At 38.2% G+C, this 25,186-nt stretch overlaps 1 protein-coding gene across 1 annotated transcript; it reads left to right on the top strand.

Moving 5' to 3' along the window:
* Nucleotides 1–723: 723 nt before the first annotated feature.
* On the top strand, nt 724–9,051 carry LOC142168902 (iridoid oxidase-like). The gene is made up of 4 exons (XM_075230076.1): nt 724–965; nt 2,834–3,210; nt 4,675–5,279; nt 8,226–9,051. Exons 2-4 carry the CDS (start codon nt 2,910–2,912, stop codon nt 8,838–8,840), a joined length of 1,521 nt encoding a protein of 506 aa, XP_075086177.1. The 5' UTR covers nt 724–965; nt 2,834–2,909; the 3' UTR covers nt 8,841–9,051.
* The last annotated feature ends 16,135 nt before the right edge of the window (nt 9,052–25,186 follow it).

Genomic DNA, 25,186 nt, shown 5'->3' with positions numbered 1-25,186 from the left:
AAGAATGAACTTGAAAATAATTTTCCAGAAAAAAAAAATTAAAAATATGTTTACATCTTCAAAGGCTATGTGTTTTTGCTCTTAATATTTACGTAAAATTTTAAAAACATTATCATCGAGATAGGTACAAGATTGGTACTTTAAAAAATGGGTATCAAAAATTTTGCCGAATTAATTACATAATGATATCTCAAACAAATTTATAATGAGGTAATCTATAGCAAAAGTAATTAACCAAAAGACACGATTGGCTACTTTGCATGCTAAAGTAAATTGTTGAAGTGATTAGCCATTGTGTGTAAGTCATCCGCAGCAAAGGCGGGCCTATGCTCGGAGAAGAGGGGTCACCGGGTTCGGTTAACTTCGACAAAAATTCTAAATATATAAGTGTATATATATTAAAAACGGTCATATATTTTGCTTGAAACTATTAAAATCAAAAGTTAAAGGGGGCCACTGGTTGAGCAGTTCGCTCATTTACTCTCGCCACCTTCAAATCGTGAGACCGCCTCTAAATTACATAGAGTTATTACTTAACTATATATGGTATTTCTTTTATAAAAAATGAGGTAAAAAATAAGTACATAAATTATAAAAGTAGATATTGAACTAAAGAATGAAGATGCCATGCTTGTCTTCATTACAATGGACAAACTTCATAGTTAATTGATTACTGGGATTGCAACTGTAGTTTAATTGTCTTTATAAATACTCCCATTGGCTAAACACAGAATTGCAGATCACTCAAATAGATTCCTCAATCTTTGCCCTTTAGGATCTCAAAAAATACGCCACATTTAATTACTATTTGAGAAAAACTCTCCACATCAGATTTCAGAATTAATTCTTCTTTCTTCACCTTTGTTTAATCAACAATCTTTTCTGGAAGTTCAAATTCATTCTGGAATTAACAGGTAGTCAGCTCTTTGGAGGAAAGCTCAAGGTGGTTGGTTATTCAAGAAGAGGTATTAAAGCATAATTGAATTAGTATAGTAGGAATTAAAATTCTTTGATGTTCTTAATTTTCTATATGAATGGGAGCCTTGAAGCAACGGTAAAAGTTGCCGCCATGTGATCAGTGGCGGAGCCACCTTATAGGAAGGGATGTCATACTATGTATTGACTCCCCTTAATTTTTTGGTATGTTTATTTTTATATATTTTGACACCCTTTAATGAAAATTCTGGTTCCGCCACTGCATGTGACCTATATGTCACGGGTTCGGACCATAAAATTAACCATTAATGCTTGCATCAGGGTAGACTGCATATATCATAATCTTCAAAGTACGTCCTTTTCCCGAACCCTGCATAAACGTGGAATGCTTTGCCCTTTTAATTTTCTGTGTGAACTTTTATTTGTGTTTCTCGTAAATTACAAGATTTCCTCTTCTATTCATCTAGAAAAGGTAAAATCAAAATCACATCTTCTTGAAGTTTGGTAATAGCACTACATGAAATTAGCTTCTATCATTCCATTTGAATTCAAGAAATTATTTTACTCACTTCACCTAAATTCGTGCAGTTTTTTGTTAGAAGAATTAATTAACGATCCTCCCATGCTATAGCTTCAAGATTTTTTAGTTTTTCGTTCTATGTTTGGTACTCGTATATCTATATTCACATTACGTAACCCTTATTAGCAACCTACTACCAAGATCTTTTCAATTTTTAGTGAACTCAAAATCGATATCTCTTATTAAGGATGGAGGGATATTACACATCCCACCCTCTTTTATATGCAATTCTTGCACTCGTTTTCCTTTGCTTTCAAAGAAACTGACCTAGGTTTTGTCGTTTGTCATCAAGTGGCAGTATCCATTTTGCTTTCTCAATCACTTTATTCATTTAAATTTCACCAACTTGATTCTAAAAATCTTTAATTAACCACCTGTTGACGAAACTAGATCTTGTGGATTCTTGCTTCCATTTACGTGTCAAAGTTGGAAACTTTTCTCCAAATAATTTTTTTCCATTAAATAGTGACTATTTTTCTATTACATTTTAAATAGCAGCTAAATTTTAATAGTCAACATAAAAAGTGTTCATTCCAACTAATTTTTTCTGTTAAAATAGCACGGGTTAACCAGTTTTCGGATTGTTAATTGAAAAATAGCTAGCGTTTGCAAAGTCATTTAAAAATAGTCACTATTTTGCTGCAACACGGAAAGTCCCATCATAATATACTATAGATTGGTACACATGTGTACGAAATTCCAATATATTATGTTGGAACTCCATCACACGGAAAGTTCCAGCATAATATACTAAAGATTGGAGCACCTGTGTATGAACTTCCAGCATATTATGCTGGACCAGTATATTATGCTGGAAGTCCAGTATATTATACTGGAACTCCAGTATATTGTGCTGGAATATTTTTCGAATTTGAATAGTGTTTTCGTTCAAATTTATCTTTACATGAAAAGTAGCTAAATTTCGATTATTTTTGAAACTGTGACTATTTTTCAATTATCACTTGTAAATCTCGATATTTTTGAATTTCACCCATTTTTTCTCCCTTCATCCCACAAGCCCAAAAACCAAGTCCCCAATCCAAACCAACAAAAAAAAAGGAAGAAAGAAAGGAAAAGAAAAGACTTTATTTTTTACTGTATCATTTTATGTGACACTCTTTAAAATATATATATTTTTTCATATTAAACAAAAAATTTAACTATAAATATCATATTTTATCCTTCATGTTATGATTTTATAGCCATAAAATTTCATTACTTATTTAAGATCATAAGTTCCAAACTATTTCTTCTTTTCTTTAATGAGGGAGTATTCTTTTTTTCTTTAACCCTGATCTTACTTCCTTTGATATGCAGGTTGTTGAAAAAAAGTTAAGGAGACCTTTTTTGTGCTAAACAACCATTTTGATTCTTGTCAAAACAAACAAAAGCAATGGAGTGTGAAATTTTAGGGTTGATCCTACTCTTACTTGTATGGATTGCATGGGCAATGGTGACTGAGAGAAGACAACGGCGGTTGGAAGAATTAGGGCAGTTGCCACCAGGACCAAGGTGGTGGCAGCTAGTGACAAACATTTTTCAATCAGGTTTTGCACCTCATGTCTCATTTGCAAAATTAGCCACCAAATATGGTCCTATAATGACACTTTGGTTAGGTTCAATGAGCACAGTCGTAATTTCTTCCAATGATGTTGCACGTGAAATGTTCAAGAACCATGACATGGTGCTTGCAGGTAGGAATTTATTTTTTAAGTGCCAGCATATTTTATATACTTAGACACTCGAATTAAGGGTCTATTCTAACTCAGCACAACACATGATGAGGTATTCCTATTAGATATTTGATTTCTTTTTTTGAGGACATTTTGGAAAAATAGCTCTTGATCTTTTTCCGAATGGAGCAAGTCTTTTGTTTAACGGAGCGGGTCTTGTTTTTAATTAATTGGGTTCTTTTTCAGAGTCTTACTTTTGTTTGTTATAACAAGTCAAAATGCATAGTTTACCCATCAATCTTGAAGCGAAGTCCCTGTTACATACCTCTCTTTCACGGGAACATTTTACACTCAACCTTTCAAAAGTGTGTCTAAGACACTACTTTTGACCAGATAGCACTTGCGTGTTTACACACAAAAAAAGTACGTGAAGTCCGTAAAAAATCCCATTTTTTGTCTTCTCTCCCCACAGGAACCCCTCCCCCTCCCCCTGGCCTTCTTCCTCAGACCACCCTCCCCCTCATCTTCTTCCCCAAATAGAATTTTTGAAAGAACATAAATTTTTAGATCTAAAATTGAGCGATTTTGGTTGGTTTATTGTCCAAATTTTGTGAAAATTATTTATTTGTGATAGATTTAAAAGTTTTAACAGTAGTATTGATGGTTTGGTGAAAACATCTAAAATCCACCATTGTTGGGGGTCGAAAAAAGCTTGAAAATTCAATTGAGTCTTGTTGATTATTGGGTTGTTGTATTCAATTTGTTGCTCGATTATTTTCGACTAGTTATTTAGATAGTATGGTTGAATTTTGGTGTTGTTGAAAACTTTCTTACAAACACCTATGGTAGAAGCAACAATGGTGCTTAAGATAGAAAATGGGAAGATGAAGAAGATGGGTTTTAATTGTAATTTCTAATTTTTTTTTTCCTTTTTAAAGTCATTGATACGTGTCACGACCCTATTAGGGTGTGACTTTTATGTTATCTGAAAAATTGGTCAAGCACAAAAGTGGTGTGTCTTAAACACACTTTTGAAAGGTTGAATGTATAAAAGGTTTTCCGTGAACATGAGATGTGTAACAGGAATTTTGATGCAGATGGGTAAATTATGTATTTAGAGTTATAACAAAGGCTTATGTATGATGTATATATAAAGGAGGTGACATATTTTAAACGGTTAATTTATTTACGTAATAGGCGCTTGAGAACACGCGCAGAAGCTTTTCAAAGGTTTGATCCCTGAAAATGTTTAACAGGGACAGATTATCATGTATTCAAGTGCTCAACTTGAACAAGCTTAGGTTCAAGTGTCTAAATAAATATACTAACAAGTTTAAGAAGTAGTTGTTCATGTATTCGCCTTTTTAAAATAACGGTGATGACAACTTGTACATCTCTTTTTTTGCTTAAATTTGAACACTAGTCTCCTATATATTGTCTCCACCCGCTTCATTAACCGCTACACCATACTCTTCGGTACTGCAGGTAGGAAAATTTATGAAGCCATGAAAGGAGATTTTGGCAATGAGGGTTCACTCATCACTAATCAATACGGACCACATTGGCGTATGTTAAGAAGATTAAGCACGAAAGAGTTCTTTGTTACGAGTCGTCTCGACGTAATGAGAGGTACACGTACAAAATGCATTGATCAAATGGTGAAATTCATTGGAGATGCAGGAAACTCTGGTACTACTTCCATTGATGTGGGGAGGTTTTTCTTTTTAATGGCTTTTAACCTAATTGGAAACCTCATGTTTTCAAAAGATTTATTGGATCCAAAATCAAATAGAGGTGCAAAGTTCTTTTACCATGCAGGGAAAGTTATGGAATTTGCAGGAAAACCTAATATGGCTGATTTTTTCCCTATTTTGAGATCCATTGATCCACAAGGTATTAGGAGAAAGACACAGTTTCATGTGAAAATGGCATTTGATATAGCTGGTGGATTTCTTAAAGAAAGAATGGAAGATATGAAAAATGATGAAGAAATGAAGAAGGATTATTTAGACGTGCTTCTTCAATATCGTGGTGATGGTGTGGAGGGTCCTTCGAAGTTTTCCTCTCGAACAATCAATGTCATTCTTTTCGTAAGTGTTCTCTATCCCTCTATATGCTTAATATTTGTTGAATTTAAAGTATATATACTGATAATGCAAAGATTTTTACTTTATTAGCCAGGGTTAGATATATCTTACGGCAAGCGGTGTCATGCACGTCACATCGTTTCGTCAATTATTTTTTATTAAATATGTATATATAGATATTATACAAAAGGTATAAATATAGAAAATGACATCGCTTGTTATTATAGTGATTTATTCATTAGTCTATTTCTTCAAATGTTGATACATACCACTAACCAAAAAATTTGCGCACGCTACTGCTATCAGTGTATTTAGTGGGCGTTTGGAAATAATAAATGTAAAATTCCAAAAAAAAGTGAAAAACAAATTTCAAGTAAAAATGGTATTTGAAAATTAGAATTGTGTTTGGACATGAATATAATTTTGGGTTGTTTTTGAAATTTTGTGAGTGATATGAGTGAAAATTTTGAAAACAGCTTTTTGGAATTTTTCATTTTCGAAAAATTCCAAAATTCATCTTCAAGTGAAATTTGAAAATTTTATGGCCAAAACATTGATTTCCGAAAATAAGTGAAAAGTTTTTGGAAAAAAGTGAATTTTTTTTTATGTCCAAACGGGCTCTTAATATGTTATAGCAAGAAGTCCTTTTTTCAAGTTATCGTTCCTACTTATTTATGAACGGGTAGCTCTAGTCATGTTTTAAATGACTCGATAGTGTAAAATATTCTACGGTATCAAAGTATTTAAGTTAAACTCAATTTTTTTATGAAGCTCTTTACTTTTATTTCTTTGAATAATTAGAGTAACCTAACCAGCAATATGGTAGTTTGGTCGTTACAAAATGGAGTTCTTTTTCATGATCAATGATTTAAATATAGTTGACAATATACCGCAATTGATCTTTTCAAAGATTTGGTGAAAAGCACATTTTGCCTACGGTTTGGTTGTTTTAGATTTCTACAGATCACACCAAAATGGTTGTTTGAAATATTTCCTTGATCTTTATATTGTTGGTGTCCAACCACCAAATCGTACGGCAAATCAATATTGTTCATTAAACTATACTTCCTATGGTGATTCTATTAAAGTTGGATTGAAAAACAAACGGTTCCAATCAACTAATTGACTAAATTGGAATGGAACTCACAGACAAAATAAAATTGAATTTAAACCTATCTTGGACTAAGTAATGATAACCTCAGCGGATAATTCTTGGTTCATGACCAAAAAAAAAAAAAGAAAAGAAAAGAAAAAGTTTGATGTAATCTAACTTTGTACAAAAAGTATAATACATTATAGGTGTACATAACAACAACAACAACAACCAAGTATAATCGCACTAGTGGAGTCTAGAGAGATAGTTTGTACGCAGACCTTACCCCTACCCTGGGGTAGAGAGGCTGTTTTCGATAGACTCTCGCTTCCCTCATTCCAAGAACTCCCCACCTTATTCTTGGGGTGACTCGAACTCACAACCTCTTGGTTGGAAGCGGAGGGTGCTCACCACTAGAGTAACTCACTCTTGTCTATGGGTACAGAAATTAAAGTAAAATAGAAAATAATGCTTGAAAAAACTCAAGAAACTTAAAACGGCAAAGAGCCAAATATACCCCTCTACTTTCGAAAATGGTCTAAGAATACCCCTCGTTATACTATTGGGTTATCTATACCCCTGCAGTCATACTTTGGGTTCAAATATACCCCTCATTTAAACGAAGGGACACGTGTCATCATCCTGTTGGTCAATTCTAAATATCTCCTAATTAATTAAAAAGACCCATTACTCATACCCGAAAAGCAATTTTTTAAAGCAATTATTTTTTGTAAAAACTGGAAAAAAATTGAAATTATTTTTACTAAAAACTGAAAAAAATGAAATTATTTTTTTTCCAGTTTTTACAAAAAAACTGCTTTAGAAAAAACTGAAAAATATTTTCTAAAATAATATTTTTGTAAAAACTGAAAAAGAAAAGCTGAAAATCAATTTTCTAAAGCAATTGTTTTTGTAAAAACTGAAAAAAAACTGCTTTAGAAAAAGCTGAAAAATATTTTCTAAAATAATATTTTTGTAAAAACTGAAAAAGGAAAGCTGAAAATCAATTTTCTAAAGCAATTGTTTTTGTAAAAACTGAAAAAAACTGAAATATTTTTTACTAAAAACTGAAAAAAATGAAAATATTTTTTTTCTAGTTTTTACACAAAACTGCTTTAAAAAAAGCTAAAAATATTTTCTAAAACAATATTTTTATAAAAACTGAAAAAAACTAAAAAGCAATTTTCTAAAGCAATGTTTTTTCAGTTTTTAGTTAAAAATATTTCAGTTTTTTCCAGTTTTTAATTGCTTTGGAAAATTGCTTTTCAGTTTTTTTTTCAAGTTTTTACAAAATTATTGTTTTAGAAAATATTTTTCAGTTTTTTTAAAGCATTTATTTTTTGTAAAAACTGAAAAAAAATATATTTCGTTGTTATCAGTTTTTAGTAAAAAATATAATTTAGTTTTTTCCAGTTTTTACAAAAAAAATTATTTTTCGGGTATGAGTAATGAGTCTTTTTAATTAATTAGGAGATATTTAGAATTGACCAATAGGATGATGACAGGTGTCCCTCCGTTTAAATAAGGGGTATATTTGAACCCAAAGTATGAATGCAGGGGTATAAATAACCCAATAGTATAACAAGGGATATTCTTAGACCATTTCCGAAAGTAGAGGGGCATATTTGATCCTTTGCCGATCTTAAAATAGTTGGCTTACTGGTCTATTTAAAGGAGATGTTCACAAATAAACTTATTTTTTATGCTTTATTTACTGGTGTTCCCTAAGAAGTTCCAAATTCTCTTAATTGGCGGTATAAAATTTTTCGTAAATATTACACGCTCTTCATGTTGAAAACATAATTGAATAAATAAAAACGTGTTCTCTCTAACTCTTACTGGTCTATCGTTATCAGGAGATGTTCACAGCAGGGACAGATACAACAACAAGCACGTTAGAATGGGCAATGGCGGAGCTTCTCCACAACCCTAACACTCTCCAAAAAGTCCAAGTTGAGCTAAGAAGAGTCATCAATCCCACAAGGAAGTTAGAAGAAGAAGACTTGGACAAACTCCCATACTTAAAAGCAGTGATCAAAGAAACCCTAAGGTTACACCCTCCACTTCCATTCTTAGTTCCACACATGGCAATGGATTCTTGTACCATGTTAGGGTATTACATACCAAAAGAAACCCAAGTTCTTGTTAATGTTTGGGCTATTGGTAGGGATCCAACGACTTGGAAAAACCCTTTAAAGTTCAAGCCAGAGAGATTTTTGAAACCTAACATGGTTGATTATAAGGGTCAGCATTTTGAGTTTATACCATTTGGTTCTGGTCGAAGAATGTGCCCTGCAATTCCACTCGCTTCTCGTGTGTTGCCATTGGCTTTAGGGTCAGTTTTGCAAAAGTTTGATTGGGTTTTAGCTGATGGAGTTAAGCCAGAAGATTTGGACATGAATGAAAGAATGGGAATTACTTTAAAGAAAGCTATTCCATTGAAGGCTATACCTATTGCATACAAAGGGTAACAAGGAATACTCACTTGAATTAAAGAAAACACTTCAATGTGTAGATAAGGCTAATGCTAAGATACTATATTGTGATGAGAAAAAAGCCTGTGTAAAAAGAACCCACCCCCCCCCCCCGCCCCCACCCCAAAAAAAAATAAAATAAAGAGAAGTTGCAGCGTAAATTGTAAATGTCTTTCTTTGAGCACGAAATGCAGTGTTTTTGGCTTAATTTTGGGATGTCGTTATATACATTTATATGCATATACCAGATGCCCATGTTGTCAAACAAAGAGAGCTATGTATAAGGGTAGCCCGATGTACAAGGCATTTTGTGTTCTTGCGGTTCGGGGAAAGGCCGTACCCCAGGGATATGATGTAGACATTCTACTCTAATGCAAGCATTAGTAGTTGCATTTACGGCGATCTCGTGAGTTATAGGTCACACGGAAACAATTTTACCATTGCTCCAAGCCTCCCCTCAAAGAGAGCTATGTATATGTATTGTAAATATCTAATTTTTGCTCTTTTCATTTCTCCTACATTATATTATTTTTAGGTTTGTTGTGTGTGTTTATAGAATTTAGCATTAGATTATTAATTAATTTATTAAGGGGTTTAAAGGTTTGGATTAATGCCATTTTTAGTTGAGTTATACACAAATCAGGCCTAATTCTTTTAGCCCAATTTGACCGATCCAGTCCAATTGTTGGCTTGCCATGACCCGGATCAAAACGACGTAGTTTCATAATAAAATTACGTTGCATTGTTTAATGAATAGGCAAATTTTAGGGATTTGAAAGGCAATTTGAGGTCGGATTGAGTAATTCTTGTATGATTGAACTCGTCATCAAATGGGTGTTCGGATTATGTTATTTTGGTTGGGTTCCGAGATGTGAGCTTGAGGTTGACTTTTTGAGTTGACTTTTTATTTCTCTTTAAAGATCGTAACTTTATTGTTCAGAATAGCTTCCTATAGTTTATATTTATGGTATGAAGTTGTTTTGGCTAGATTCGAGCCGTTCGGAATTGGATAATCGAGGAAAAGGCCGACTAGTGGATTGAGTTAGCGTGTTTTGAGGTAAGTGTCTTGCCTAACTTTGTGTGGGGGAAATACCCCTTAGGATTGGTGTTGGTTTGTGTTAATTGTGATATGTAAAAGACGTGTACATGAGGTGACGAGTGTGTACATGGGCTAAATGTGAAAATTGATTGATTTTAGCTATGTAGATTCCTTTCATGCCTTAATTGAGTTACCTTAACATGGTATATTCATCATCATTAGTCTATATTCACATGCTCTACTTGTCTTATGTCTTACTTGTTAATTGTCTTTACATGTTTAGTTGAAGTATTGTTTCCTCTATTCTTTATTCATTATTTAACCGTTGAGTTCTTCAATTGAAGTTGTTATTCTTGGAATATCTTTTTGTTGAAATTGGTATAGAGTTATGAAGGACATGATTTACATTGAGGCAAAGTTGTAAAGTTGTGAAATACTATTTTGTTGAGTTATTCATATTCGGTTGTTATTGTTGAGAGTTTTTGCATATTATGGTTGAGCCATGGGCTATTTATTGTGAAAACACTATTATGGTTGGTTTCTTAGCAAGTTGTGATATTGGGCACTTGAGGTGCGATTTGTGATACATTGTGATATTAATACGCATATTATAACGACCCATTCGGTCGTTTCGATCATATGCATTATGTTCAGCTATTTAAAGTCTTGAGCAGCATTGTACGATGTATTATGACTTATGTGAATCGTCGGTTTTGGTTTTCAGGTTATTCAGAATTTATTTGGAAGAATGAATTTCATGATTGAAACTTTAGAGTTGGAAGAGTTGACCAAGTTTGACTTTTTAGTATTTGACCTCATATTGGAGTTTTGATGGTTCCGTTAGGTGCGGATGATAATTTTGGACTCGGGCGCATGCCCGGATTTGCATTTGAATATTTCTAGAAGGTTTCGACGCTAATTGGCGAAAGTTAAAAATTTGAAGATTTGGAAAGTGCATAAGTTTGACCGAGAGTTGACTTTGAGGATATCGGATTCGTATTTTAGTTCTAGGAATTGGAATCGATTCATTATTTGATTTGGGACTTGTGTGCAAAATTTGAGTTCATTCCGAGTTGATTTGATATGTTTCGGCGCGAGTTTTGGAAGTTGAAAGTTCAAAAGTTCATTAAGTTTAATTTGAGGTGTGATTCGTCATTTCGATGTTGTTATGCCTAATTCGAGGACTCGAGTAGGTCCATGTTATGATATTGGGCTTATTGGAATGTTCGTACGTGGTCCCGAGTTGCTCGGATGAGTTTCGTACGAGGTTCAGATCATTTATCCTCTAGTTGCATTTCTGAAGATTTCTGGTGTTGGTGTAGCCGCTTCTATAGAGTATTGGTCGCAGAAGCGAAATCTTGTGCAGGAGCGAAGAGGAGCTCGCACCTGCGATGTCGCAGAAGTGGAAAAATGTTCCACAGGTGCGAGGGGTCGGCTGGTTAGTTGTGGTCACAGAAGAGTAAATGTTGTCTCAGAAGCGACGCCGCAAAAGGGGCTATTTTCTTCGTAGATGCGAACAGTGCTGGGCAGAACCTTTAATATCGAGGGTTGGTCGTTTTATTCACATTCTTGAAACTTGGAGCTCGGTTCTGGGCAATTTTGGAGAGGAAATTCTCCACACAGATTGGGGTAAGCATTCTTGGCTTGCTTGTGATTATATTTCATGAATTAATCTTCATTTTTGGCGTATGATTATTGATTTTAAAGAGAAAATTGGTGTTTATTTTTGTAAAGTTTCATAGAGTGAAGTTTTGAGTTTTGAACATCGATTCAGAGTCGGATTTGAGTGAAACTAGTATGGTTGGGCTCGTAATTGGATGAATTGTCAGATTTTGTGAGCTTCGTCGGGTTTCAAGGTGCGGGATCGGATTTGACTTTTGGTTGACTTTGCGATTTTGATTAAAGATTCGACCTTTATTATTTGGAATTGTTTCCTTAGGCATTATTTGATGAATTTGAGTTACTTTTGGATAGTTTCGAGCGGTTCGGAAGTCGGTACACGCGGGATGGCATTTTGGAGTATCATTTGGCTTGCTTGGTATTAGATTTGGCTTGTTCAAGGTAAGTAACACTTATAAACTTGGTGCTGAGGGTATGAATCCATGAATCTACATGATATGTGTTTGGTGTTGAGGTGACGCACATGTTAGGTGACGGGCGTGTGGGAGTGCACTGTGTGAATTATGACTTGATTGATTCTGTGGTACTGTGTAGTGACCTAATCTTGTTTCTATTCATGAAATCTCTACGTGCTAGAGTAATTGAGCTGTGATTTATGTTAGAAACCATGCCTAGGCTATATGCTTATCCTGTTGAGACCCACTGAGGTCATTCCTGCTGTTGAGTTATTTTCTTACATTGCAATTACATACTCAATCATACTCATTCATTTGCATATCATATCTCATTCTGTGTTGCCATTTATTGATATATGATATCATCACTGCACGCCGCAACATGATTTATTGATTCATGCCATGATTGGCTTGTTATAGCGGTTGGGTTGGATCTACCCCTCCGGAGTCTGCACACCCATAGTAAGCGCAGTTGCTATTGATTCATTTGGGTTGGATCTTCCATGTACAGCGCTGAGTGACTAAGAATGTTGAGGGTTGGATTTGCCATGTTCACTGTTGAGTGACTGAGTATGTCTAGTGATTGAGCGTGATGAGTGGAAAGTGTGAGACAATGAGATTGAGTACTCTAAGAGTGTGAGTACATGAGTTCACCATTGTGATGCATTGCATTTGATATGCATACTTGATATACATGCATAGAGATGCATTTCCCCATGCTACGCGGTTTTGGTGACATTCATGATTTCACGTGCACACTGATATGTAGGCATAGAGAAGTACTTTCCTCATGCTATATGATAATGAAACATCTTATTTATTGTTGAAAGGTTTCGGGAAAATCACAGTTTTTCTGACTCACTCATATTTTGGTGATTTCGGTGAAGGATTTAGGTTTTACTGTTATACCTGAAAAGCAGGACTATTTTTTCGTAACTATTAACGAGCTGAGCTGAGAATCTCTTAGTTATTTCTTTTATTATATTGTTATGAACTATTGTTGGCTATTGGTGTTGGAATCCGGCCTTTGTCCCAGCTCATCACTACTTTCAACCTAAGGTTAGGTTTGTTACTTATTGAGTATATAGAGTCGGTTATACTCATACTACACTTCTGCATCTTGCGTGCAGATTTTTGATGTTGATGTTGATGTGCATGGTGGGACATGGCATTGAAGACGTACCTGCATTCTGGTCATAGCTACCTCTTGATCTTGGTAGCTTTAGAATTTTAATTTGTTCATGTATATTTCAGACAGATGATGTATTTATTTCATATCAGCTTTGTAAACTCTAAATCTTAGAAGCTCATGATTTGTACTACCAGTTCTTGGAATTTTGTACAAAAGCTTAGTTATTTCATCATTATTGTCTCATCAAATTTCATTGGAATTGGTTTATTGTTAATTCGCTTACCTAGTGGGTTGGGTTAGGTGCCATCACAGCTAGTTGGATTTTTGGGTTGTGACACATGCAGTGGTATAAGGATTTGGGGTTGAAACACATGCAATGAGATAAGGTGGGTTTGATATGCATGTTTCTAGTAGGGGAACTACTTGAAGCCAGGTGATGTGATAAGGTAGGCTAAAATGCGGGAAGTTATTTTAGAAAAAATGATTTTCAAAACTAAATGCAAGGCTCCCGCGGTGATATAAGGAAAGATTGTGAATTATTTTATGATTTAAGACCACGAGGCGGTACCTCGGTAGTGACTCTTGTTGGTACTTTTCTATTACTTCACTTGTGTTTTGGTTGCTTTGTTTCCTTGGCATAACATTTCTTGTTTTCTTCTGTGATGCATTATTTGCCTTAGCTCAGTGTAGCCAATCTTGGTATATTTCTTACTTAATTCATTTCCATTGTTATTATTATTACATTGTTAATTACTCATTCAGTTTCTTACTTATTCCAGTAGGGCCTTGACCTGACCTCGTCACTACTCTACCGAGGTTAGGCTTGGCACTTACTGGGTACCGTTGTGGTGTACTCTTTCTACAGTTTTGCACATCGTTTTGTGCAGATCCAGGTACCTCCTACCAGTATAGGCACCAATGAGATGAGCCCGGTTCAACGACTTAAAAGTATATCTGCCAGTGTCCGTAGGCCTCGGAGTCACCCTCTATCTAGTCTATTTTCTTTTTTTATCCCTTTATAGACACTGATGTATAGGGATATTCAGTACCATCTTATAGATTTTATGACTTGTATTTGCCGGATTTTGGGAAGTTGTGTTCTGTCAAGTTACGGGGTTTTTATATGATAGTGGTTGAGTTATTTGAAGGTTCTTTATAAATTCTCAGTTTATATTGCATGTATGTTAGGCTTACCCAGTCTTAGAGACTAGCTGCGATCATGGCACCCTAGAGAGGGAAATTGGGGTCGTGACAAGTTGGTATCAGAGCTCTAGGTTCATAAGTGTTATGAATCACAAACAGGTTTAGTTGCGTCTTGCAGATCGGTACGGAGACGTCTGTACTTATCTTCGGGAGGCTATGGAACTATTTGGAAAAGCTTCACTTCTTTGATTCCTTTTCGTGCGAATTTGTTGACTTCAAAATTCTAAATCTCTGTCTTTCTATTCTCTCACAAATGGTGAGGACACGCACAATTGGATCTAATGATTAGACACCCACTCCCCCTGTTAGAGTCGTGAGAGGCCGAGGACAGGCACATGGTGCAACCAGAACACCTGCCCGAGCTACTACATAGGAGCTAGCGGTAGCTCTAATTGGGAGGCACGCACCTGAGACACCTATTGCTACCCCGCACTTCAGGAGACCTTCACCCAGTTTTTGAGCATGTTTGGAACTCTAGCTCAGGAAGCGTTGATTCCACTTGCTCCTGCCACATCTTAGGCTGAGAGAGGAGCACAGACTCTCGCCGCATGTACCCCAGAGCAGCAGGTCCATGTTGACCAGGTCTCGGAGGTCATATCAGTGCAGCCTGTTGTCCTAGTTCAGCCCGAGGTTAGGGTAGTAGCATCTTAGGGGGAGCAGCTCAGGCTTGAAAGGTACAAGTAGCACCGCCCTCCTACTTTCAGCGATTTAGCTTCAGAGGATGCACAGGGTTTTCTTGAGGAATTCCACTGTATCCTCCATGCTATGGGTATTGTGGAGTCGAGTGGGGTAGCTTAAGGGAGTGGCTTATCAGTGGTGGCGAGCGTACGAGTTGGGTAACTCGGCCGAGGCAGCTTCACTCACCTGAGCTCGGTTCAAAGAGGTTCCTGAGATAGTTTGTTCCCTAGAGCCTTCAGGATACATGGAGCGCGGAGTTTGAGCAGTTGTGCCAGGGTGCTATGATCACATTCAGAGTATGCTGCCAGTTTCATCGAGTTGTCCAGACATGCACCAGCCTTAGTCTCCACAGTTAGGGAGCGAGTGTGTCGATTTATCGAGGGGCTCAACCACGGTATTAGATTCAGCATGGCTTGAGAGTTGGAGACTGATACCTCATACCAGCAATTGGTGGATATCACTCGGAGATGCCGGGAGAGAGAGGAGAGGGAGGCCAAGAGGCCTCGAGATTCTGACACATATAGTGGTGCCTGTGCCCCAGTTGCAGCCTGTCATGGTAGAAGCTATGTGAGTCGTCCTGTTCATTCAGCACTCCCAGCTTCCATCGGTATTCCGGCCACTCCCAGATCTCAGGTTGCCTATTATGCACCGCCATTGTCTAGTGCACCTCCTAATCGGGGTGATTTTAGTGGTCAGTCTAGCCAACCAGGCCCGAGCCAGTTTGTCACGCCCCTAAACTAGGGTGGGACGTGATTGGCACTCAACCCTTACCACTCCTTGAGTGAACCCTATACTATTTGTATCAAACTTCAAGTTCAATAGCAACAAAACTATCATGCTTAAATATTAATTCTAATCAAATTGCAGTTCTTATGATGACTGATAAAATATAATAAATAAAGGATAAATCCCAAAATATTTTAATACTGACCCACTAACAAGTCATGAGCCTCTAGAATCTGAAAAACAACATTTAAAATACATAGCCTATGGGGGCATCCCCCGGAAATAACATAAACATTAAAACAAAGTTATAAATAATAGTCTGAAAAGGGTCCACTACCGCTGGGATGAATCAACAGAGTCTGTAAACTAAATCTAGAATATCTCCTCTAGCCATGTGCCTCGTTACCTGTGTCCCCAATACATGCCATACGACGTAGCAGGCCTAAACGGGCTAAGTACCACCAAAGGATACCCAGTAAGTCTCATAGGCTACCTCCTAAAAAGGCAGAGCGAGACCTTCTGGAAAATATAAGAAAGAAAAGGGATATACAAAAAATCATATAAATCATATAAAATTTTACAAACAAATAATAATCTGGAAACTGAAACTGTAAGCTAAATTGTAAGCTAAAACTGAAACTTAACGTACAAATTGAGCCCATAACTGATATCTGAAATAGAAACTGAGTTATATATATTTTAAGATATAACTTTGCAAAGTTAATTGTTACGCATAATGACCCTGTGTACGTGAGCATCTGGGAATACGTACGAGGGAGTGTCGGCCTATCTCCCCAACAAATAATTGGCACCTGCGAGCTTGGGGTAGGTAACCCTGACATCATGGCACTTACGCTGGGGGAGGTTGGCCACTTCTCCCTACTGCATGTGAATATCACAATTAATGGCACATAACAATTGGTAATACACATAAGCATGTATTCATGTCACATATAATGTTGTACTGAATAAGAGTAAGTGAACTGAGCATTGGATCACGAGAAGACATGACTTAGCTTTATCTAACATATGGAGCACAAGAGTTATAATGGAATTTCCTACTAGGAAAGTAAACTTCAACTCACCTTAAAACTTTAGCTGCAATTCGTCTCTTCAAGTTTTTCGAGTATTTGACAACGCGAAATCTACAATAATAGGCTTAACCATGTCAATTCATAAACTATTTAAGTCTTACTTGTTGTTACTTAGCTATAAATTTAGAAACTCTCACCTCACTGATTCAAGTAAAGTTTTCAACTAAATATTTTCATTCTTCCACAAAGGTATATAGATGACGAGGCCATGAATTCAAGTAAACTGATTTTACAAAAAGATAAAGTGACCTCATTATAAATCCTTGGTTCTAGACCCATAACATCAATTATGTATTCTACAATTAAATACTAGATATGGAAGAATCTCTCGCTTAACTTTGGCACTAACTAAAAGATAAAATTTTATCATAAGGGAATTCAAAGAAAACTTCTCTGCCATGACTAGAAAATATGAACCTCAAAAGCTCTATCAATTTATTTCAATGAATACTTAAACTTACGTATAAAAATAATTTCATAGAATGAGAACTTAAGGGTTGTTACTAAATTTTCACCTAGCGATAATAACCATAGGAAATTTGGAAGAATTGAATACCTGGGTTTCGAGAATGGCAAATTGCAAAACCTTGAAATGTTTATATGGCTTTCTACGTTCTCTGTGTTGCCTAACTCCTAAAGCAATTAAATTTCTTTGGTTTTCTTGCTAAAACCTCATTTTTTTCCTCTTTATTTTTTCAGACAAAGACCTTTACCAACCCTTCTCACCGAAAAAAACTTTTACCCCTCTAATTCCCTTAGGCTTCGGTCTTACTAAGCCTCTTTTTCTTTTTCTTTTTTTTCTTTTTAATCATTGTAGTTGCTACTTGCTATTATTAAGCAATATGTATTTAAAAGCTAGCGAAATGAGGCATTATTGTAACATCCCGGCCGGTCATTTTGAGTATTACAATCCCGTTCCCCCATTTACTAATCAATTTGTGCCTTACAGTTGTTATGTGTCTTGCCGAGATAATTGGTGTGGGTCCGGTGAAGTTTTGGAATGAATTGGAACACTTAGTTCCAAGGTTTAAAGCTTAGGTTAAGATAGTGACTGGATATCGACTAATATGAAAACGATCCCGGAATAGAGTTTTGATGATTCCAATAGCTCCGTATGGTGATTTTGGATTTAGGAGCGTGTCCGTAAAATTATTTGGAAGCCCGTAGCTAAATTAAGCTTGAAATGGAGAAAATAGAAATTTAAGTTTGGAAGTTTGACCGGGGAGTTGAATTTTTGATTTCAGGACCGGAATCTGATTTTGAAAAGTTGAATAGGTCCGTTATGTCATTTATGACTTGTGTGCAAAATTTGAGGTTAATCGGACTTGATTTGATAGGTTTCGGTGTTGAATGTAGAAGTTGAAAATTCTTAGTTTCATTATACTTAAATTGAGGTAGGATTTGTGGTTTTAGCATCGTTTGATGTGATTTGAGGTTTCGACCAAGTTCGTATAATGTTTTAGGACTTGTTTGTATATTTGGTTGAGGTCCCGGTAGCCTCGGGTGAGTTTCGGAGAGTTAACGGATCAATTCTTGGATTTTGAATTTTGCTAGAATTTTCTGATGCCTGTATCTGGTTTCCTTATACGCGATCGCATGAACATGCCCGCGATCGCATAGGCTTAGCTGGATAGTAGAGGTTTTGTTCTATACGATCACGTGGGTATATCCGCGATCACGTAGGGTTAATTGGGGGTTGCTGAGTTTTGTTCTATGCGATCGCGTGAAGAGGGATGCGAGCGCGTATCTCTGGGATTATGTGATTCGTGAACGCGTGGCTAAGGTCGCGTTTGCGTAGAGGAAATGGAGCAGAAGTGAAGGTCACGCTTTTGTGCTTCATGATCGCGTGGGCGAGTCCGCGATCGGGTAGGTCTGTGAAGTTGTGCATCGCGATCGTGTGGACAGGTTCGCGATCGAATAAGGTTAAAACTGGTCAGGGGAAAACTTTGCTTCGCAATCGCATAGAGCAAATGACAAGGCAGAGAGTTTAAGTTCTAAAAATGGGACTTCGTCCCATTTTTCATTTTTGACGAATTGGAGTTCGGAAAGAGGCGATTGTTGGGAGATTTTCAAGGAAAACAACTGGGTAAGTGTTCTTAACTCAATATTGGTCAAATTACCCGAATCCATGGTTGTTTTTAACATTTAATGGGTGAAATAAGTTGGAAAATTTAGAAAATTCTCTTGGTTTAATTTGAAGATTTGAGGGCCGAGTTGATGTCGGAATTTGGTAAAATTTGTATGGTTAGACTCGTGGTTGAATGGGCTTTTGGATTTTGTAACTTTTGTCGGGTTCTGAGATGTGGGCCCCACGGGCGATTTTTGAGTGCAGTTTCGAATTTTGTTGGAAATTTAGTATTTTCATATGGAATTAATTTCCATAATTTATATTGACTGAATCGAATTATTTATGACTAGATTCGAGGCATTTGGAGGCCGATTCACGAGGCAAAGGCATTGCAAAATAAAGAATTACACGATTTGAGGTAAGTAACAGTTCTAAATTTGGTCCTGAGGGTATGAAACCCCGGATTATGTGTTATGTGATTTATTGATTTATGCCATGATTGGCTTGTCATAGCGCTTGGGCTGTACACACCCTAGTGAGCGCAGGTATCTACTGAGTATGAGTGCCGAGTGTTGAGTGATTGAGAGGAATGAGTGACTGTGAAGAAAGAGTGATTGTGAGGTTAGAGTGAATGGGCGGACTGAGTGACTGTTGCTCTAAGAGGATGCATGGATTTCATTATTGTTGCACTTCGACTGTCATATATCACTATTTTTGAAAATTTCGAAAGACATTATCTTCTATTTCAGTCGAATTTGATATGAAATTACTGTTTGAGTTTTAAGTGTTGAACTTGAAAGCATGCCTACCTTATTATATTGGAAATTACTATAATTAGACTTAGCCGTGAAGCTCGTCACTATCTTCAACTCTTTATTTAGTATTGTTACTTGCTTAGTTGGTTGTACTCATACTACACCCCACACCTCGTGTGCAGATCCAGGTGCTTCCGTATACGGCGACTGTTAGATCTTAGAGTGTTATCAATTGGAGACTATCAAGGTAGCTGCTTGGCGTCCGCTGACCTTGACTTTTTTCCTTTCAGTTATTGTATTATTTTATATTTTTTATACAGTGTTGTTATCAGTCAGACTTTGTTATTATTTAGATGCTCATGCACTCAGTGACACCATGTTTTGGGAATGTATTTTATGCCAGTAGTTTGTGAGATTTTCTATGGAATTCAAATATTATGTTTTCAAACATAAAGGAAAGTGTTATTTATTGAGGTTGACGGCTTGCCTAGTTTTAAGATAGGCGCCATCACGACATGTTAGGATTTTGGGTCGTGACAAGTTTGTATCAGAGCCTAGGTTACATAGGTCTCATGAGTCATGAGCAGGTTTAGTAGAGTCTTGCGGATCGGTATAGAGACGTCTGTACTTAACTTCGAGAGTCTGTCAAACCCTTAGGAAAAATTTACTTGTATTCTGTCGTGCGAATTTATTGATTCCGGAAACTAAATTTCTATTATTTTATTCTCTCACAGATGGTGAGGACACGTACTACCAGATCGGACAATCAGCCTCTAGTTCCACCAGTTAGGGCCGCAAGAGGCCGGTGCCATGGTAGAGGTCGAGGTGTAGCTCGCACAGCAGTTGGAGAAGCACCTGTAGCACCACCAGTTTCTCTAGCTCAGGAGCAGATTCCAGAGATAGTTGAGCCGGCGGGGTCAGCTCAGGCACCAGCTGTGCCTTTTGTGATTCCAGGTCTTCAGAAGGCTTTAACACAGATATTGACTGTTTGCACAAGCCTTGCTTAGGTGGTTTCGGCTCAGGCCGCACCAACCACTTCTCAGGATGGGGGAGGTACTCATACCCCTATTTCCCGTACTCCAGAGCAGGTAGTGCAGGGACTTCAAATACGGAGGGAACTACCAACCCAGTCGGCTGTAGCTGCTTAGGCCCCGGTAGTCCCCGTTATGGCTGATGATGAGCAGAGGAGACTTGAGAGATTTGTGAGGCTTTGACCTCCATCATTTAGCAGTGCTGAGTTAGAGGATGCTCAGGGTTTCCTGCATAAGTGCCAGCGGATGCTTCGGACAGTGGGTATTCTGGAGACCAGCGGGGTTTCATTCACTACTTTTCAGTTTTTTGGGGATGCCTTTATATGGTGGGAGGCTTATGAGAGGCACAGGCCGGTTGGTGCAGTGCCACTTACATGGTAGGAGTTCTCTATTCTCTTTTTGGAGACGTTTACACCGCAGTCTTGTAGGGAGGAGCTGCACAGATAGTTTGAGCAGCTTCGGTAGAATGGCATGTCTGTGACCCAGTACAAGATGAGGTTTTCTGAGTTGGATCATCACTCAGTTTGGTTGGTTCCCACTGATAGGGAGAAAATTAGGAGGTTCATTTATGGCCTTACATATCAGCTGCGGTTACTTATGACTCGGGAGAGGGTATCTAGTGCTACTTTTGATGAGGTAGTTGACATTTCTCGACAAATACAGATGGTCCGTAGCCAGGAGCGTGGTGAGAGGGAGGCCAAGAGGCCTCGTGGATCGAGCAGTTTTAGCGGTGTTCCTTCATGGGGTCAGTTCTACCATGACAGGAGTCGTCCTTACAGACACGCTCAGACGGATCATCTAGTTCACCGTGGTGCATCATCCAGCCATGGTTCATACAGTTCTCATCAGGTTCAGTCATCTCCCAATGCCTTTCCAGCCCAGAGTTCTTCCCGTTCTCCTTCAGTTCAGGGTTCATTTGCACCGGGTGCTTCTAGCGGTTATTCTGGTTCTCGGTGCCCGATTCAGTCCGCACCACCACCAGTACTGGGGAGTTTCTTTGAGTGCGGGGAGTTTGGGCATATGTGGAGGTGGTGTCCTCGTCGCCCAGGAGGTCCAATGCAATAGAGGAGTCAGACTACGACTTCAGCACCAGTTACTTCGCCACCCACCCAGCCAGCTTGGGGTGGGGCTCAATCAGCTAGGGATCGCTCAAGAGGGGGAGGCCGATCAGATGGCAGTCAGGCCAGATTCTATGTTTTTCCTGCCAGACGAGATATTGTTGCTTCAGATGCAGTGATCACATGTATTGTCTCAGTGTGCCACAGGGAAGCTTCTATATTATTTGACCCTGGTTCCACTTATTCGTATGTATCATCGTACTTTACTCATTATCTGGATATGTCCCGTGAGTCCTTAGTTTCACCTGTTCATGTATCTACGCCGATGGGCGATACTATTATTATGGATCGTGTGTATCGATCGTGTGTGGTAACTATTGGGGGGCTGAAGACTAGAGTTGATCCTTTATTGCTCAGTATGGTTGATTTCGATGTAATATTGGGTATGGATTGGTTGTCTCTATGTCATGCTATTCTGGACCGTCACGTAAAAACCGTGACGTTGGCGATGCTAGGGTTGCCGAAGGTCGAATGGAGGGGTTCTCTAGATTATGTTCCCAGTAGGGTAATTTCTTATTTGAAGGCCCAACGTATGGTTTGGAAGGGGTGTTTGTCATATTTAGCCTTTGTGAGAGATGTTGATGCACATACTCCTACTATTGATTTAGTACCGGTAGTGCGAGACGTTTTGGATGTATTTCTTGCAGACCTGTCGGGTATGCCACCTGACAGGGATATTGATTTCGCTATTGACTTGGTGCCGGGCACGCAACTCATTTCTATCCCTCCATATTGTATGGCACCAGCTGAGTTGAAAGAATTAAAAGAGCAACTTCAGGAACTTCTTGATAAGGGGTTTATTCGGCCTAGTGTGTCGCCTTGGGGTGCATCGGTTCTGTTTGTGAAAAAGAAAGATGGTACTATATGTATGTGCATCGACTATAGGCAATTGAACAAAGTTACGATCAAGAATAAGTATCCTTTGCCGCGTATTGATGATTTATTTGACCAGCTTAAGGGAGCAAGGGTATTCTCCAAAATTAATTTGAGATCCGGGTATCACCAGTTAAAAATTCGGGATTTGGATATTCTAAAGACGACATTCAGGACTCGTTATGGTCACTATGAATTTCTCGTGATGTCGTTTGAGCTGACCAACGCCCCAACAACATTTATGCACTTGATGAATAGTGTATTCCAGCCATATCTTGATTCATTTGTCATAATATTTATTGATGATATCCTGGTGCACTCACGTAGCCAGAAGGAGCATGCACAACACTTGGGTATTGTATTACAGAGGCAGAGAGAGGAGAGACTTTATGCCAAATTCTCCAATTGTGACTTCTGGTTTAGTTCGGTGGCATTCTTGGGACGCATAGTGTCCAGTGAAGGAATTAAGGTGGATTCGAAGAAGAAAAAGGCGGTTCAGAGTTGGCCCAAGCCATCTTCAGCTACTGAGATTCAGAGTTTTCTTGGCTTGGACAGTTATTATCGTCGCTTTGTGGAGGGTTTCTCGTCTATTGCATCGCCTTTGACTAAATTGACCCAGAAAGGTGCTCCATTCAGGTGGTCGGGTGAGTATGAAGAGAGCTTTCAGAAGCTCAAGACTGCCTTGACCACAGCTCCAGTTCTAGTTTTGCCTTCAGCTTCAGGCTCTTATACAATGTATTGTGATGCTTCTCGGATTGGTATGGGGTGTGTCTTAATGCAGGAGGGTAGAGTGATTGCTTATGCTTCGCTCCAGTTGAAGCCACATGAAAAGAACTACCCTGTTCATGATTTACAATTGGCATCCATTGTTCATGCATTGAAGATTTGGAGACACTATCTCTATGGTGTATCTTGTGAGGTATTTACAGATCACCAGAGCCTTCAACACCTATTCAAATAGAAGGATCTAAATTTGAGGCAGCAGAGATGGTTGGAGCTGCTAAAGGACAATGATATCACTATTCTGTATCATCTCGGGAAGGCCAATGTATTGGTCGATGCCTTGAGTAGAAAGGTGGTGAGCATGGGTAGCCTTGCATTCATTCATGTCGGTGAAAGTCCTTTTGCAGTTGATGTTCATACCCTGGCCAATCAGTTCGTGAGATTAGATGTTTCGGAGCCCAGTCGGGTTCTAGCTTGTGTGGTTTCTAGGTCTTCTTTATATGATCGCATTAGACAACGCTAGTATAATGATCACCATTTGCTTGTCCTTAAGGACACGGTTCAGCACAGCGATGCCAGAGAAGTTACTATTGGGGATGATGGGGGTATTGAGGATGCAAGGTCGGATTTGTGTGCCAAATGTATATGGGCTGCGTGAACTAATTCTTGAAGAAGCCCACAGTTCACAGTATTTTATTCATCCGGGTACCGCAAAGATGTATCAGGACTTGAGACAACACTATTGGTGAAGAAAAATGAAGAAAGATATAATGGGTTTTGTAACTTGGTGTTTAAATTGTCAGCAGGTGAAGTACGAGCATCAAATATTGGGCAGGTTGGTTCAAAGACTTGAAATTCCATAATGGAAATAGGAGTGTATTACCATGGACTTCGTAGTTGGACTCCCACGTACTTTGAGAAAGTTTGATGTTGTTTGAGTGATTGTAGATCGGTTTACAAGTCCACAGATTTTATTCCAGTCGGTACTACTTATTCTTCGGAGAGGTTGGCTGAGATTTATATCCGTGAGATTGTTCGCCTTCACGGTGTGCCAGTGTCCATCATTTCAGATCGGGGCACGCAATTTACCTTACAGTTTTGGAGTGCAGTACAACGCGAATTAGGTACACACGTTTAGCTGAGTACAACATTTCACCCTCAGACGGACGGACAATCCGAACGCACTATTCAGATATTAAAGGATATCCTACGCGCTCCTGTCATTGATTTTGGGGGTTCTTAGGATCAATTTCTGCCACTGGTAGAGTTTGCTTACAATAGCAGCTACCAATCGAGCATTCAAATGGCTCCGTATGAGGCTTTACATGGGAGACGGTGTCGGTCTTTGGTGGGTTGGTTTGAGCCGGGTGAGACTAGGCTATTGGGTACTGATTTGGTTCAGGATGCTTTGGAGAAGGTTAAATTGATTTAGGAGTGGCTTTGCACGGCGCAGTCTAGACAGAAGAGTTATGCCAACCGGAAGGTCCGTGATGTTGCTTACATGGTTGGGGAGAAGGTTCTGCTCAATATTTCACCCATGAAAGGTGTGTTGAGGTTCGGGAAGAAGGGCAAGTTAAGCCCTCGGTATATTGGGTCATTTGAGGTGCTTAAGAAGATTGGAGAGGTGGCTTATGAACTTGCATTGCCGCCTAGTCTATCGAGTGTTCATCCAGTATTTCATGTATCTATGCTCCGAAAGTATGTCGGGGATCCGTCTCATGTTTTGGATTTCAGCACAGTGCAGTTGGACGGTAATTTGACTTATGATGTGGAGCCAGTGGACATTTTAGACCGGCAGATTTGAAAGTTGAGGTCAAAGAACATAGCT

Source organism: Nicotiana tabacum, chromosome 2 (assembly GCF_000715075.1).
Source record: "Nicotiana tabacum cultivar K326 chromosome 2, ASM71507v2, whole genome shotgun sequence".
NCBI lineage: Eukaryota > Viridiplantae > Streptophyta > Magnoliopsida > Solanales > Solanaceae > Nicotiana > Nicotiana tabacum.
This window is presented reverse-complemented; position numbering and strand designations above follow the sequence as displayed.